This window comes from Anomaloglossus baeobatrachus, chromosome 1, assembly GCF_048569485.1.
Source record: "Anomaloglossus baeobatrachus isolate aAnoBae1 chromosome 1, aAnoBae1.hap1, whole genome shotgun sequence".
Lineage (NCBI taxonomy): Eukaryota > Metazoa > Chordata > Amphibia > Anura > Aromobatidae > Anomaloglossus > Anomaloglossus baeobatrachus.
Window position 1 is genome coordinate 272,179,737 of NC_134353.1, and position 17,891 is coordinate 272,197,627.

Sequence of the window (17,891 nt, forward strand, 5' to 3'; positions counted from 1 at the left end):
ATGTCCACATTGTCAGTGGACAGGCGCGTGTGCTTATTTGTCAGCAGACCCCCAGCAGCACTGAAGACAGGTTCCGAGAGAACGCTGGCTGCGGGACACGACAAGATCCCCAAGGCGTACGTGGCGAGCCCAGGCAATTTATCCAGATTGGAAGCCTAAAATGAGCAAGGCTCAAGTTGCACAGTAATGGCATCGATGTTCCCTTGCATATACTCATATATCTGTGTCTCCTCCTCTTTTTCCTAGTCCAGCTCTTTTGTTTTTGCATGAGTATATGTCCTTGTCACTTTCCCATGTGTTTGTGTTGTGTTGTGAGTTGTTTGTCACCTTTTGGACACCTTTGAGGGTGTTTTCTAGGTGTTTTTATGTGTTTGTGATTGCCTCCTATTGTTTCCTATGGGGTTCGAGAGCTTCGCTGAACCGGTTCGCCGAAGCAAACTCGAACGCGACCTCCGTTCGGCGAACCAAGCTCAAGCCGAACCGCGACCAGTTCGCTCATCTCTACTGAAGAGCACCATCTGGAAAAAAAGCAGAGGTAGAGTATGCACAGCTTCATTCATTCTCAGTGAGAGTGCTCTATGAATAGAAGATAACACGCAATCTTAGTAGTGTTTCCTAACTGTTCAGTATCTTGAGGTGTCTTGACTAATCCCAGCCCAGCCCCTCTCTTTGACTGATGGCTATACTGCAGATCTTTCTTTTTCTGTGTGCGAGCCAAAATGAAAAGTGTGGGGAGTATTCAATGAAGAGGTCATAGGACACGTCTCTTTCTGATTTATTCAATCAGTACTATAAATAAAAGAGAATTTTTGCTCTTACCATAAAATCTCTTTCTCGTAGCCTTCATTGGAGGAGACAGGAAACCATGGGTGTACGCCAAGAGGCTGACACCAATAATTACAACTAAGAAAAAAGGTTGGCTCCTCCTCTGCAGGCTACAACTGCCAACTAGCAAACCAAAACTATTCAATTAGTGAGAAATTCACAGGGAGATCTCTGTGAGTCTCAACGGGAATTCAGAGTTAGCTACTGTGGTCTGGTGTGGATCCACCATGGAAGAGAAAAACTAGGTGGCAACAAGTTCTGCAGGAAAGGGAAATAAAATTTTCATACGCTTACATGTGTGAAAACATTTTTCATGTTGAGCTCACCTCTTGTCCAGTACATCACTGAATTAGGAGTGGTTATAAAAACATTTGGCGGTATGTCTGAACCACCTGAGGCACATGGAGTTTGAATGGGGTGAGAGGTCCACTTCCTTAACATTGAGGGATGGGTTTACAGCACTGACAAGTTAATAATTTCTCTTAGCATCAAAGCCTGAATGGAATGCAGGTCTGAATCTGAATCAGATTGATGATTCGATACCTGAGGTGACCGAGCATTCTCAGATTAAGATGGTGAGTGTGGCCTGGAAGTTATGCAGGAAGACAGAGACTGAGACCAAGAAGTCACTCTAGGTCACGTGGACCACTGACCTGTTCTTCCATGAGCTGACATTTTTTAGTTGTAATTCCTAGTGTCAGCCTCCTGATTGCAGTTGCATACACTTATGGTTCCCTGTGTCACCCAATAAAGTGAAAATAATGTTTTAACTGTTTAACAAGTGATATTTTGAGACGTAAAAACTGCTGATAGACTCCTGTTAACAACGCTTCCCTCTTTACTTGGTGCTGCCGGCTCTCCCCACTCGTTACACGGAGCTGCTCATACAGCAGATTTCCCGTCAATAACACTTATCTTTTGAAATTCTTTGTGCTGTTGTGAATATTCCATTCTTCTGAATGAATTATGTCCTAATATAATGAAGGACTAGCTGCATAATGGAAATGCATTACCGTAAAATATCTTACAATAAATAGCAAAAACATTTTAAGAGCTCTTTCCTTTATCTTCAGGTAACAGCACTACAATATTGCATCATGAATTATTTTCATTATTGATGACTACATGCACTTTACATTGGTTTTCAAGAATGCATCGGTTTGGTAAAGGACATTTGGGAAAAGCCTACTGTTAAAAGGGGGGGATTACTAATCTGATGTAGACATACTATAATTTTCACATTCATGCATTCTCATCCATAAACAGTGTATACATTCATGGAACATGTTAAAGAGGCAATAGCTGGGGGCTCTCAGAACATAAATGTAAGCTTGAAAGTATCATTGTTCACGATGAATGTGCAAGTGGTCATCGTGGGTGGTGCGGTTCTCTAAAGCATGTGGTGTACGACCTTTACACCCGCTAGTGTCTGCACTATTAAGTAAAGACTCTTCTTATTGTTTCATGGTGTGTTTTACAAGAATGGCTCCACTTGTCATACACTGTCATTTTATGAAACAGTATGAGCTGTCATAGGCAAGAAATGTTTCAACAGATTGTCTGCTGTATTGACAGCTATACCATGTTTTCCACTCCGTTTTAGTTTTGGAAATGGCACACGCAGATCATCTATTATAGGGATTCCACTCGCTTTTAGCAGCTGGTAACATATTCATAAGCACAAAAGCACTTGGTTACCTGGTCAAACAAGGTAGTTTATTTAAACCAATCTTGGACTTGCCCACAGCGGGACAGGTGAATGTCCCGCTGGTTGCCTGTGCAGGAATTGGTCGCCCACCACCTTATATGAGTAGTAGTTGGCACAATACACTTGATTCATTGTGTACTGAGAATGCCAGCATCTCATCATATATTTATCAAGTTTCTCAGTTTATTATATGGTATATTTGTGAATGCAGATCATATATCTATGTCGCTGAACAGTGGACCCCAAACTCAATGTCACTGGTGGGCTCTTGTCACCTCTGTCCGACACTCATTGAAACTGGATAAACTAATGGCAAAATGACAAACAAACACAGCCTTTCTATGCCATCAGGCAACAAAAACAAACCGTCCACCTACAGGCATATGTAAGCTCCCCCATATAGTTAAATGTCTATTTCTCACTTCAGCGTGAGGGTTCTTTTCCACTTGCGATTTCTATGTGTTAGTGCGATCCGATAAAACATTGGAGTGCACTCGCACCAGTGAAAAATTATGGGGCAGTGTCCTCCTACCTTTATTTCTCGTCACAAATCATGTCAAATCAATCGCATCGGAAGCGCTCCACAAGTGAAAAAGAACTCAGCTGTAGTTCAAGCTCCACACCAAGTTCAGTATGCTTCAAAGTCGCTGGTGTCCTCCCAGCTCCAAGACCATTTAGACACAAGACAACATTAAATGGACTTTTTGGTCAGCAACAGACTGCTCCAGCTTCCATTTCACACTTGCATACTCCGCTCAGACAGACTTCCCATCACAGTTGCCACGGGCAACTACCTCAGAAACACATTCTCATGGAGATATAATTTGGACACTGTCCCCAGCTGCAACCAGCAGCTCCCCCAGAGATTCACTCCCTGAGACTTCATTCAGACACTCTGTCCCCATCTGCACCTGAAGCTCCCTCAGATTCACTCCCTGAGACTTCATTCAGACACTCTGTCCCCATCTGCACCTGCAGCTCCCTTAGAGATTCACTCCCTGAGACTTCATTCAGACACACTCTGTCCCCATCTGCACCTGCAGCTCCCTTAGAGATTCACTCCCTGAGACTTCATTCAGACACTCTGTCCCCATCTGCACCTGAAGCTCCCTCAGATTCACTCCCTGAGACTTCATTCAGACACTCTGTCCCCATCTGCACCTGAAGCTCCCTCAGATTCACTCCCTGAGACTTCATTCAGACACTCTGTCCCCATCTGCACCTGCAGCTCCCTTAGAGATTCACTCCCTGAGACTTCATTCAGACACTCTGTCCCCATCTGCACCTGCAGCTCCCTTAGAGATTCACTCCCTGAGACTTCATTCAGACACACTCTGTCCCCATCTGCACCTGCAGCTCCCTTAGAGATTCACTCCCTGAGACTTCATTCAGACACTCTGTCCCCATCTGCACCTGAAGCTCCCTCAGATTCACTCCCTGAGACTTCATTCAGACACTCACTGTCCTGGGGCTTCATCCATACTGCACACAGGTCGAAAACTGATAAAATTGTGTAACTATACTGAGAGTAGGAAGTATGATCATTCATAGTTGCACACAAGGTAAGACAGCAGTCAGATGACCGCACACAAGGTAAGACAGCAGTCAGATGACCGCACACAAGGTAAGACAGTCAGATGACAGCACACAAGGTAAGACAGCAGTCAGATGACAGCACACAAGGTAAGACAGCAGTCAGATGACAGCACACAAGGTAAGACAGCAGTCAGATGACCGCACACAAGGTAAGACAGCAGTCAGATGACCGCACACAAGGTAAGACAGCAGTCAGATGACCGCACACAAGGTAAGACAGCAGTCAGATGACAGCACACACTGTGCAACAGACACAGAAGAGAGTGAGTGACACAGGAGTGTGAGGGAGGACAGGGAGCCCACTGCCACACAGGACAGCAGCACTGATAGAAGTGAGTGCAGGAGGACAGGAGAGGAGAGATGCTGGGAGAAGGATGTAAAATTAGAGAGAACAGCCAAAAAGGGAGAGCTGGGAGCTCACTGTCCAGGCAGAACTGTAGCAGTGATAAAAGAGGGTGTCGGGGGAGATGGTAGGAGGTGCCCATAGCAAACAGGATGACCCAGGAAATACTAATAAGGGGACTATAAAAAATAAAAATAAAAAACTTTAGGGAACATGCTTGTGTTACATACAAGTGTAATCACATTTTTTTTGAAAAATGTATTTTAGTATTGGAGAACCCCTTTAAGCCAACCAAGAACAAGTATAAAGTTAGAAAAAAGGTTCAGAAGATGGATCAAGTTTATTATATGGAAAGTAATACATTTGGTGCGTTGGATATATTTCTAAGCTGTCAAAATACTGACACTACTTATAAATCTGCCCAGTCTGTAATTTCAGCTGACTTCAACTTAAAGAAAATATTATTCTTATTGTTCTGTGCAATTTATTCTACTCTTTCAGTTTCCTATGTTTTAATGCTCATGGTCCCATCAGAACGTGGATATATGGGATTCAAAACCAAAATGTGTAATCAACCATCACTTATATGCATTTAATGTACCGCTATGTGTCTAGTGTATATCTGTTATATACGTTTTCTAGTTAATAGTGGACATGAAATGATTCTTACTTATATCCCAGTTGACGGCACACAACTTGTGTATTCAGCTCTGTCCATCCGTCATCACATATCGTCCCCCACTGTGAATTATGGAAAACTTCCAGACGTCCTTCATGGCTACCTCTACCACCTGCTAGTCTAATGGAGCCATCTGTATGAAATGTAATAGATAGACAGTATTATTTTCAGCTATTTGTGCACACGCAATAGAACCTATAACAATATCATAGGTTCCCAGACTAAACATCCAGCAATTCCTTATGTAATAGTTTGGTTCGTTGACAAATTGGAGAATTATAGTAATGGCATGTTTATTATCCCAACAACTTCCAGGTCTTCTGAGATCGCTTGTGCTGACGAGATGAATTGTTTAATGGTCTCTTTGTATTGTCAATTACAAGGGTAATCCTGCAGGACAATGCACAGGCTCACAAATCAATAGTGTCTTTCGACTGTTTGGAAATCATGAGAATGACTTTTGGAAATTCATTATTATAGGTTTCTGAACAAAAACAGTTAAAATGGACATCAAGTGTATGTGATACCTGCAACAGGTGTACAGGAAACGCCTGCATCTTCTTTGTGTCCACAGTTGTGCTCCCCCCAAGAACTTCGTTGACACTCTTCTATAGACAGCTCATTCCCGGTGCACTGAACTTCATCCAGGAGAATCTGACCTGTTCCTGCTCCAAAATGAGCCTGACTCCAGGCTTTTGCAACACCCCTGTAAAATCAAAAGTGATATTAGTGGTAAACTCCGTAAGCTAAAAGAAACATTAATAAATAATATTCAATCTAATATATAAAGCTGAATGTGTGTATGTATGTATGTGTGTATGTGTGTGTGTATGTCCGGTATTGGCATCTGCACCGTCGCAGCTACAGCCACAAAAATTTGCACACTCACACGTCTGGACCCCAAGAGCGTCATAGGCTATGTTGTGAGGCGAAATTTTAACCCCGCAAGTTCCAATTTACCAATCAATTTTGTCGCTATCTACATAATGGGGAAAAAGTGAAACGAAAAGTGTATCCGCACCGTCGCATTTACAATCACGAAATTTTGCACAGACACCTCATGTGACCCAGGGAACGTCATAGACTATGTTTTGACAGGAAAATGTAACCCCACGCTTTACAGTTACTCTCCAAAAAACATGCCTTCATTAAAGTAAATGAAGCCTGGAACTACAGGTTATTAGTAGGAACTGTGATTGGTTGCTATAGGAACAAAAGACATTCATAGTATAAGAAGCTTATATGTGAGGTAATAAGATGTCGGTGGGGAGACGGATAGAGAGAGACAGACAGAGACAGACAGAGAGACAGACAGAGAGACAGACAGAGACAGACAAAGAGACAGGCAGGGAAAGAGACAGAGAGATAGAGACAGACAGGGAAAGATAGAGATAAGACAGACGGTGAAAGAGACAGACAGAGACAGACTGGGAAAGAGGCAGACAAAGACAGACCTGGAAAGAGACAGACCTGGAAAGAGACAGACCTGGAAATAGACAGACGGGGAAAGAGACAGATGGGGAAAGAGACAGATGGGGAAAGAGACAGATGGGGAAAGAGACAGACAGACATGCAGACAGGGACAGAGACAGGCAGACAGGAAAGGAGGAGACAGCCAGAAAGACAGACAAAGATAGATGGGGAAAGACACAGACCTTGATAGAGACAGATGGGGAAAGAGACAGAGAAATAGAGACAGATAAGGAAAGAGACAGACAGAGACAGGCAGACAGGGAAAGAGACAGACAGGAAAAGACACAGACAAAGAGACGGGGAGACAGACGGGGAAAGAGACAGACCTGGGAAAGAGACAGACCTGGAAAAGAGACAGACCTAGAAAGAGACAGATGGGGAAAGAAACAGAGAGATAGAGACAGACAAAAAAAGAGACAGACAGAGACAGGTAGACGGGGAAAGAGACAGACTGGGAAAGAGACAGACCTGGAAAGAGACAGACGGAGCACATTACTTGGCCAATTTGGTTAAATCTATGTGGAATATCTGTGGTGTTGAAATATATGTTGTGAAATGCTTCTATTAGCTTAGTTTTTGCCTTTTAATAATTACATTTCTATCTATTTGTTTTGTGGTTTTTGTTAATACATTCTCTTTTGTTAACAACAGTTATTAACCCGGGCGAAGCCAGGTAGTACAGCTAGTTGGTTATATAGTGCATTTGACCAATGTCAGACTGGGGTTTCAGGGGGGGCCCACTAGTATCATTGACTTTAAGGAACCACTGATCAACTACAGTCATATATTACACTGACAATTTTAGCTATGCTTCTATATAATAATATACTGGGTAGATTGTAAAATGAATGATGAGATGATTCCTTTGTCTGGACATAGTGAAACAAGGGTATTATGACAACTAATGATTATGTTGGATGCTAAGTGACATTTTACTTCAAAGGGGCCCACCGGAGGATTCTCCTGCCCTCCTGTGTTCCAGTCTGAACCTGCAAATGACTATTAAAAAAATTACAGAGATTTGCATTTAAGGTAGGTATCTTTTTATAAAGAGCACAGAGGTGAAGACAAATTAATTTAATAAACATTTATGACTAATTTATATGCTCTATAGGTCAATAATTCTCATTAGAGGAAGCTGTCAGTCACTGTAGGGGGCATGGTTACAACTGCCGCTCTCCATACACAAAGAGGTGACTGAACCCACGCTGGCGCTGCTTCCATGACTGAAACCGGAACGCTGCCAGGAGGATTACAGTTCATTTCCATCTGACAACAGGATTTAATATGCAGTTGCCGGGCAGGTTTAGAATGCTATTAACCTGCAGATTAACCCCATAACTGAAGGGTAATAGCATTTTTCCACATGACAGGTTGTCTTTAAGTCATTAGAACTAAAAATGTTAGCAAAATGTAGTGTTTGGCTTCATTGGTATTGTCAGCACCATAGACTTTAAAGGACTCAGTTCTAGCGATCGGTTGCAACCACACTGATCTAACAGTTATAACTAGTAGATAGGGGATAACTTGCTCAGACTGGAATTTGCCTTTAATATGATTGTGAAAATGGTAACAATACATGTAATAAAATAGTGATCCGTTTGTTATCTGTGTCCATGCTATTTTAGATACTTTGATTGTAAGATGTTACATTTGAGCATTGTACATCAAGGGAAGAAACAACTATTTTTCTGTAAGATGCATAGGGTAAAATGTGTTTCCTTGAAAAAATCCTCCTATCATGTAAAGTCATATGTACCATAGAGGTAATCCTCTAATAGTGGCCAAAACAAACATGATGCAAAACAAACAAGTAACAAAAGAAGGGGTCAAGAAGATCATGCTGCCCTTGTAAGGTGTAAAATCACTAGGTATTACTGTTCTAGGTGGAGTGGATGGAAAATAAGTGGAGGAACCCATCTGATTATTGCAGAATACAATGTAATGCCAGTGACGTGTCAGAGAATTACACTACAATTACATTATTTTCCCCTTATCTTTATTTTTTATATTTAGCAAGGACTAATGTAACTAGCTCTGGTAAATAAATCCCATTGATACCAAGTGGTTTGTTTTCCATAAGACATATGACATGACTTTAACAGTACCATAAAAACACAGTGGCATTCTCAGATCAACCCTTATTTTTACATTTTTGTCCCCCAATGTATTTCTCTAAATTGACGTCCTGTGCTGTATGCAGATTTGCCCACCTGTTGCGGCACAGACCCATCAGTCACACATTACGAGCAAAACAGCAACAGATGGACACAGCTCCAGCCTATTACACTGCTGCCTAGACCTGTATGTAAATGATAGTGTTCATTATCCCATCATCAAAGTTAATTTTCTTACTGATGATATTTTTGTGACAAATAGGTAAGAAAAGGATGTCATTTCTTCCATTATCCACTGCAAAAATTGTCAGAAAGTAACAAAAGAAGTTTTGGAAAACACGCGTAATAAAGTGACTTCTCAAAAAACGATGGAAAGTCAGATAATGGTGAATTTTTTATAATAATAAATAATATAAATGTGATTTCATCTTTGTGTATGATGTTCTGAGTAAAAGTATTAAAATGCTGGCCTAGCTATTCTCCATAGTCAGCCATATGTAGCGTCACCTAGTGGAGATATTCCCACATTTCCATGAGGGTGTAATAATTTATCCTTCTGAGTTTACAAAACTGTTTTAGGTGATGTGCACATTTTGTCAGAAGGTTTTGTGCTGTATTTTGTGTTTAAGTATGGGATCGCAAGTCCTTAATGCTATTATATGTATACCTGTATTACACTAGATTTCAACTACAAACCATTCTTAAGGCCGCTTTACACGCTACGACGTATCTAAAGATATGTCGTCGGGGTCAGAGAATTCATGACGCACATCCGGCATCATTAGCAATGTCGTTGCTTGTGACACCTAAGAGCGACCGCTAACGATCACAAATACTCACCAAATCATTGATCGTTGACACGTCGTTCATTTTCAAAATATCGTTGCTCGTGCTGGACGCAGGTTGTTCGTCGGTCCTGAGGCAGCACACATCGCTATGTGTGACACCCCGGAAACGGCGAACAACAGCATTCCTGCGTCCTCCGGCAACGAGGTGGGAGTGACGTGAATGTGGCTGCTCTCCTCCCCTCCGCTTCTATTGGTGGCCAGCGGATTGACGTCGCTGTGACGCCGCACGAACCGCCCCCTTAAAAAAGAGGTTGTTCACCGGCCACAATGACATCGCTAGGAAGGTAAGTCCATTTGACGCGTTCTAGCGATATTGTTCGCCATGGGCAGCGATTTGCCCATGATGCACAAACAATGGGGGCAGCCGCGAGATTCTGGGTGGGTACGAGCATGGCGCTAGTGAGGTCGGCGCTGTGCATGACCTCACCAGTGCCATGCTAGTACCTGTCCATAATCTCGCGGTTGCGCATTTAGCTCACCGGCGCGAGCTAGGGCAGCTGTTTTCTGCTCTGCCCACGATATGGTAGAGCGAAGTGAGCCTGTGCGAGCATACCTAACTGCACAGGCGCGAGATTTAAAAATGCGATGAGGAGGATGACGGAGGCGTCATCCCGTCAATCAAGGAAGGAGGACGGTGATCAGCGGCAGGAGGGTGAGACAGGAGGAGAAAATGAGCCTGCCCATCTAGCCAAACAAGGTAATTAGCATACCTAAGGACCAAGTTTTATAAAGTTATTTTTGGGGTCTGGAAGGGGAGTCAGGGCCAAGGTGCACCTTCCTAGAATGCAGCCCAGGAGCTGCAGAAGGGGATTCTTTTAGTTTAATAGGTAAAAATCTGGTGACAGGTTCCCTTTAAACTGAACGTGTGCAATGTGAGAAAATCTCGCATTACACTCTGCCCAATGTTGTTCAATGATGCAGATCAGATCTGAGATTATTTTCCTCTGCTCTAAACGGACTGAGGAAAAATTTGCAGTATGTGTGGCACCCTGGACTAGCCAGGTCGTCACAGGTACTACAACACGACACCCCCACCCCGAGACAGGCACATCAGTCAGACACAAAATCCTTTTTGCCTCCCTCCAGGGGCTGATGTCCACACCAGGTGGGGTGGAGCCAGGCGGTTGGCCCCACCCACTGAGGAGTTCACAGTCCTGAAGGCGGGAGAAGGAAGTCAGTTCAGATCAGAGTAGGAGTGAGGAGAAGGAGTGAAGGAGTAGTGGAGGAGCAAACTGACAGTGTCCGGGTACGTGGCCCGGGCATTTAGAGCAAGGTTGGCAGACGGTGGTGGCCGTCTGCAGGAGAAGCAGATCAACGCGGAACCGTAGGACCGGGGACGGGCGGTGGCCCGCCGGTACCAAACCGGGGAGCGAAGTGAAGCCAGCACAAACCGGCAGGGCCTGCGGACCCCGACCAGGCTTGGAGTCGCCATTAGAGGTCAAATCCGTCAGTGACCGGAACCCCAGGGGTTTCCTAACAGCCAAGACCCGATTGAAGGCAACCGTCCAACCAACAAAAGGAAATACAGCTACCGCCACAGCTAGAGTTCCAAGGGCCAGAGCCTGTGGGCAAAAGGGCTCCTCCGGCACATACACACGCTGGGGAGCGGGTTACCGGTGGGAAGCCATCGGGACCGAACATCCACAAAAGGTGCAGGGGAAGGCAGCCACCACCAACTGTCCGGGAGAAGTCACAGCAGCCGGCTGCGGGACCCGTCCATCCAGTCGTTTGGTTTACCAGAGACTTTGCGTACATTTGTGGCTGAGTGAGTACAACCGTGCCTTCTGGCACCGCGCTGCGCAGTCCCCGCGGCCCTGCACCTTGCCAGCCCTGCCTCCCCGTCACCTCACCGGGCCCCGGGACCACCAACCCCTACCCACGGAGGGGGGAAACAACATCCCAGCTGCTCCCTACCATCGCTCCCGGGATCCCCATCAATAACAGCGGTGGTGCCCAACCTCACCACAACCCGTGGGTGGAGTCACGGACCAAATCCCCAAACTACCCCTTTCACTCACAGGCGAGGAGCGCCGCTCGAGTCCCCGGATCCGGCCCACCGCTCAAGCCACCGGACAGCAGCAGCGCCGGACCCGAGCGTGGTGAGTGCAGCGCCCCGCCCCCCGTGACATATGCTGTGTTTGGCAAGTGTCTTGCATAAGGAGCACCCATACAAGCCTATGGGTGAAACATCGGACTGCACTCATGTCATCTATGGGTGGTCCGATATACGCAGAGACAGGCAGCAGAGAAGATGGAGAGATTAATCTAACCTTCACCTCTTCTGTGCTCTGATTTTCACATGTGAGATAATAGGAGAACAGTGAATGAAACTCGTCTTACATTCACTGCAGAATTTCACCCAAGTGTCATTAGCATATTGCATCCGATGCAATACACTAGTGTGACCCAGCATCCATGCTTGGAACTCGGACCGCGATGCATCGACTGACTTAATGGCAGTCTCTATATTGTGGTCTTTCAATTACAAATTGTGTGTGATTCTACCCTTAAGCCTCTTTCACACGTTAGTGAAAAAGAGACACATTTTTCACTGACTTGTTCAAGATGCATTTGGCCCTCTATGTGCTGTGATTTTAGCACACGTGTGTTCTCCATGTTCTATCTGTGATAACACATGGAGATCAGGCACTCCTATACTCACCTGTTCCCGTTGCTGCTCTCCGTGGTGCTGATGTCTCCGGCTCTCTTGTCTCCGGCCGCTGCTGTCTCCCCTCTGCTATTACTTCCGGACCACGGTGCAGTGAATATTCATGAGCATAATTAGCCGGCCTGGAAGCAGGAAACAGCAGCAGCTGGAGACAGCACTGCTGGAGACAGATGAGTATAAAAATAATTTTATTTCAAAGCTACGTGTTTCTCTGGTATGTCTCTCAAGGATCACACCACTGTGTGGTCTGTATGACATCAGTGGTGCCAAAGAAAAACGGACTTGTCTCCATGCAGAACACACGGACACGCATGTGCACTGCACAGAAACACGATCAGTGAGAAATCACTGATGTGTGCGCAAACCTATTGATCTTAATTCGTCTTATGTCCGTGATTCCGATACATGTAAAAACAGCAACATACGTACCAAAATCACTGACGTGTGAAGGAGGCCTTCCAGACAGTATGAATATACATGTTACACTACATGGACAGTGTTTGTTTTTTTGTTATGTGTTTTTTTCTTTAGACGCAAGTGGTATTTTCCCCATGCAAACTCAAAAGATTTGCTTAAAGGGGTGATCCACTTTATCTGTTCTATAACAAATTCATGACCAAATGTTTTGAGACTCACTCAATTTAGGTTTTCGCAAACTTTGCTGGTTCCGTGATTTTTGATCTTTTTACTCATATATTTCTATGGGTACTGAAGTAAGTTTTACAAAGTAAGCATTTCATAAGTTTTTACATTTTTACTGACAAATAAATCAAGTTTATGCAAAGGCTCATTATTTAACACAGTGACCCTATGTGCACATATTGAGCATTTGCAGCAGATTTTTCTTCATCAAAAACCAGAGGGTCGAAAAGAAAAACGATGCATAAAGTACAAATGTTTTTTACATGTTCTTCAGTGCTTTTTTGATACATTGTTACTTGCATTTTTTCCCCATTCGTTTAGATGGGTAAAAAATGCTGTAAAGGCGCTGAAAGAAATCTAAAAATACCCATGACACTTTGATAGTTCAAAACTATAAGGAAAAATCTAATTTTAGAAATCTCATGCTCTTTCCCGATACCATAAAGTGCAACATATTTTACCCTTGAAAAATGTGGGGAAAAATACACCAGAAAAATATCCCATGTGAACAAGCCCTAATATTTCAAGACATTTGCAATTCACCTTGGCATGCTATATATCAACTTTTGGGCCTAATCCTGATGGTGTAGTTTACCCCAAATTTTGTATTTTTGTTTGTTTTGTGGATTGACCATAGTTTCCAAAAGAGTTTTCTGGACATGGATCCAATATTTCAATGTTTTGTTATTTGAGCCACATGGGTTTGCACCAATTACAAACAGGTCTGCTATTCAGTTGTGTGATCAGTCGGTGTATGCTTTGTGAAAGCTTTGCAGAGCATGGCACAGAGTTTATCATGGTAATAAGTCAATTTGTACTCCCTTTCAGAAGGAAAGTTGTGGATATACATTATACATCCTTTCAGAAGTTGGAAAAATTTCTCCCATTTTGCTTTTATAGTGAGGGTCTAAAAGAATGGCTATCCATTAGGCATCCCTTTGCTTGATGGTATTGTGGCGCCCCTGACCTGGTCAGGCGCCAGTGAGTACTGCAACCATGCTGGGGGCAGTACAACACAGGTAATCCAGAAGGCTGACCGGGGTGTGGACACACAGAACACTAGTAACCAGGAGCATACACACAGCTAGAGGGGACCCCTGAGCAAACTCAGGGAGGGGGCGTGGCCCTCGCCTCCCAGCTAGTGGTGGGTGGTGTCACTGGGAACAGGAGTGTGCAGAGGCAGTCAGTCAGAGGAAGTGGAGGTGAGGAGTTGTGTCTGGAGGGCAGAGCAGTGATCAGAGCCCTTCCAGACACTTCACCGTTCGTGGCTGCTGGCGGGGGAGAAAGGGCTACCTGGTAGTGCCGCCCAAAAACCACCTGAAGCCGGAGTGCAAGAAGGTGACTGAGTATGGGGACTGCCTAGTAGACTCTGCCCGCACAGGCTACAGGTCCCCAGAGCAGGGACCCATTCAGTTGGCCTGCTCAACCTGCAGGTGGGGGTACTTCATACCCTCCACCAAAACACCACAGAGTCCGCAGCCACGTAGCAACGAGAGGGCCCATAGTTCACAAGAGGCAAGCAGCCGGAGTGACCTGGTCCAGGCTACAAGCAGACGGGCCGAAAAAGGGGACAACAGGCAGAAGCAACTTCCCTGGGTGACCCGGTAGGACTGCAAGTCTGAGTCACCACAAAAACACAAGGGCTAGGAAGGTGAGTCAGCAGCCACCCTCATAAGTCAGCCTGAAGGAGCCTGGTTTCTACTTGGAGTATCACAGCATCGCCCAGGCTACTCACCCCTGCCACCTGAAAGTGAGTAAAAACCCTGAAAGACATTCTTGCTGTGCGTGTGAGTCATTCTGCGACCTGTGGTTCCACACACCCAAACTGGGCCCTGGGGCTAGCCTCACTCTCGGGAGGCCACGACATCTAGCTGCATCCAACATCAGCCCCATTCGTCCCCTAATATGCAGTGGCGGTCACCCTGACCGCAATACCGAGAGTGGCGTCAAAATCCTATAGAAGTGAACCTACCTGTGACCAGAAGGACCCAGGACGCGCCGTCCCTGAAGACCCTGATATTACCTGAAGGTAACGGGGCACTGGGCGGCACAACTCTGGCGTCACGAACAGGATAAGGACTAGACCTGTTAAGACAGGTGACCATATGCCTTGGCGGTCCGCTTAAAAAGTTTGAAGCGCCGCCATATTGCCACCATGAAAAGCGCGCCAAAGAACAACAGAAACCCGCACTAGAAGAAGTAGCCGCCCACGAAGAGGTGTGGCTACCCAGAGAACCCCTGCAGCGTCCTGACCTCGCAAGTGATGAAGGCGGAGTTGTCCAGAGACGGCGGGAAGAGACAGAGCTACAGGAAGTGAAGATGGAAGGTCATGCAGGGAGAGCAGAGGGGATGGCGTCTGCATACAGCGATCCGGAGCCAAGCTCCGCTGCCTGGTGGGACTGGGAGCTTGCCCAGTTCTGCGACTGGCTGGAGGCTAGGATCGTACAGCAGCTCAGGGAAGGATGCACCAAGCTCCGGGAGATGGCTACAGTGGTTCGGGCCTATGAGAAGTGGACAGCGCGACAAGTGCCACACCGGGCGGCGACCACCCAGATTCCAATGATAGTACCGATAGGTGAGTCCTGTGTTGCCCCCGCCCGCACAAGTGCACCGATCCCCGCTGCGATGCCCGTGGCGCGCCACGCTGCCACGCCCGTGAAGATCTCTGCTGCGATCCCGGAGGCGACGCCCGCTACAACCCCCGCAGTGAAGCCCACGGTCCCTGCAGAGACACCTGGGGCAATGATGCCCAGCCTGTCCCGCAAAGACCAAGCCGCAGCAGCAACGCCCAACCCAGCTCACCAAGACCAGGCCGCAGCCATGCTAGGCTCGGCCCACCAAGACCAGGCCGCAGCCACGCCAGGCTCGGCCTGCCAAGACCAAGCCGCAGCAGCGACGCCCAGCCCGCCCTGCCAAGACCAGACCGCAGCCATGCCAGGCTAGGCCTGCCAAGACCAGGCCGCAGCTACGCCAGGCTAGGCCCGCCAAGACCATGTCACAGCCCCGTCAGGCTCGGCCCGCCAAGACCAGAATGCAAGGTCATCTACCCCAGTCTGCAAGGCAGAAATAGTGATAGCACCTCAGCCACCGCCAAGGGAATCAGGTTCTGCGTCCCCGCCGGGAGAAGACCCAGTTTTCTTGAAGCTGAAGGAGGAGCTGAGTGCCCGCTACCCCAATGAGCTGGTTGACCGGTACGTCCCCCCCAGGCAGTTACCTGGACACGGAGTTGGTACCAGCAGCAGCCCTGGCTAAGATTAGCCCACTACCCTGACCTGCTGAAGAGCATTTACCCCCAGTGTTGCTGCCGGAGGAGTGCTCTGGTGAACTAAGGTGGAGGTGAGGCCTGGAGGCTGAGGAGCTGACCCCGGAACCATCGGAGGAGGACGCAGCACCATGTGTCATTGAAGGGGGCCCGGAACCAGAAATGTTACCCTACTCCCCCTGGGATGAGGAGAGCCCGACGTCACCTGCTGAAGACGAAGCGCTGGCCATCACGATACTGTGCATGTATGTAGCCTGGGAGCCCGCAGTCCAGAAGAGTCCCACGAGTAGAGCACGACGCCGCGCCTGAGCAAAACAAACTACAATACAGCAGTCCCCAGATAAGAAGGAAGATGTCCCAGCACGGGACTTAGAAGAAAAGTAGACGCTAAGAAAAGCCCGCCACCAGGAGAGAGGACCACTTTGCCGTGGAGTGGTCGAAGAATTCAGTCTTAAGTCGGGATACGGCTTCATTGTAGCGCCTGGTGTGAGAGAAGGCATCTTTGTAAGTAGGAGGGATGTGAGAGCCCACTTGCCAAGAGGACACCCTGGAAAAAACCTGCATATGGGAGACCTGGTTGAGTTCACTAAACACCAAGGAGAATGTGGCTGGTTTGCGCTAGACATCACAACATGCCCCAGGAATTCTTACAGCAGTTCAACAGTCCCTACCCAACCCCCAAAGCAAGTAAGCCAAGAAAGAGAAGAGGATAGAGAAACAGAGGAAAGAACAGAAAAAGACAAAGAACAAGCTGAAGATACCACTACAGATGACAACAGAGATGTGGAGAATGTCAGGTGCCGCAGCCCTACAGGCCAAAGCCCTAGTAAGGAAGAAGAATCCATGTAAAGCAAAAAGTCAGAAGTTACAGTTTTGAAGTTCCCAGTTTGCAACGTTCCAGTTTCAAGAAATGTGCCCACATAGACTAGTGTGAGAACCCTGTTGATAAGCATACTTTGCACCTGGTTTTGTGCACTTTGAAAAATACGTACCATAAGACTATGAACTGGCTATAGCCACAAACTCTCGCAGTGTGAATAGTTACCTTGAATGGTACCGCCACCAGAGCCTGCCTGTTTAGGGGCCTGGCTCTTCTGTGACCATAGAGCACGCCTGTTTATTGGGCCTGGCTCTCCACCACAAAGAGGGTACCCTGTCTGCATTTATTGGGGATGCCGCCTCTACATTCCTGCCAAAAGAGGCCGAAGGCACGGCGCCACAAAGCAGGCATACCCTGTTAACAACACTGACCGAGAAAACCGCCTCTACATCCTGCCAGAAGAGGCCGAAGACGCGGCTCGACGGGAAGGGGTGTGCCTTCAATCACCAGCCCCCGGAGAGGAAGATTGGAGGAAATGTCTGGGGAAACAGATGGCCCAGACCTGGTCGCTAAAAGAACCGGTGACCTGCCTCCTGAGAGGGTTTTGGGTGGGTAACGGACTTGTGGGTGGAGGGTGGTGAAAAATGGTACCTGGTGTGGTTTTATAATGTTTTTACAATGCTTTTATAATGTTTTACTGTTTTATGCATTTTAAAATGTTTGTCTTGCAGCCCGAGGACATGCTGTTGATAACTAAGGGGAAATGTGGAGCCCCTGACCTGGTCAGGCGCCACTGAGTACTGCAACCATGCTGGGGGCAGTACAACACAGGTAATCCAGAAGGCTGACCGGGGTGTGGACACACGGAACACTAGTAAACAGGAGCACACACACAGCTAGAGGGGACCCC

At 46.6% G+C, this 17,891-nt stretch overlaps 1 protein-coding gene across 2 annotated transcripts in view; it reads right to left on the reverse strand.

The window, feature by feature from the left end:
- The window catches only part of PRSS12 (serine protease 12), a 283,643-nt gene that overhangs the window by 114,091 nt on the left and 151,661 nt on the right, over positions 1-17,891 (reverse strand). For both annotated transcript variants that reach the window (XM_075350102.1, XM_075350092.1), the window contains 2 exons: positions 5,679-5,857; positions 5,143-5,284 (listed from right to left, as the gene is read on the reverse strand). In XM_075350102.1, coding sequence (XP_075206217.1) covers positions 5,143-5,284; positions 5,679-5,857 — 321 coding nt within the window. The remainder of the gene's footprint in view (positions 1-5,142; positions 5,285-5,678; positions 5,858-17,891) is intronic.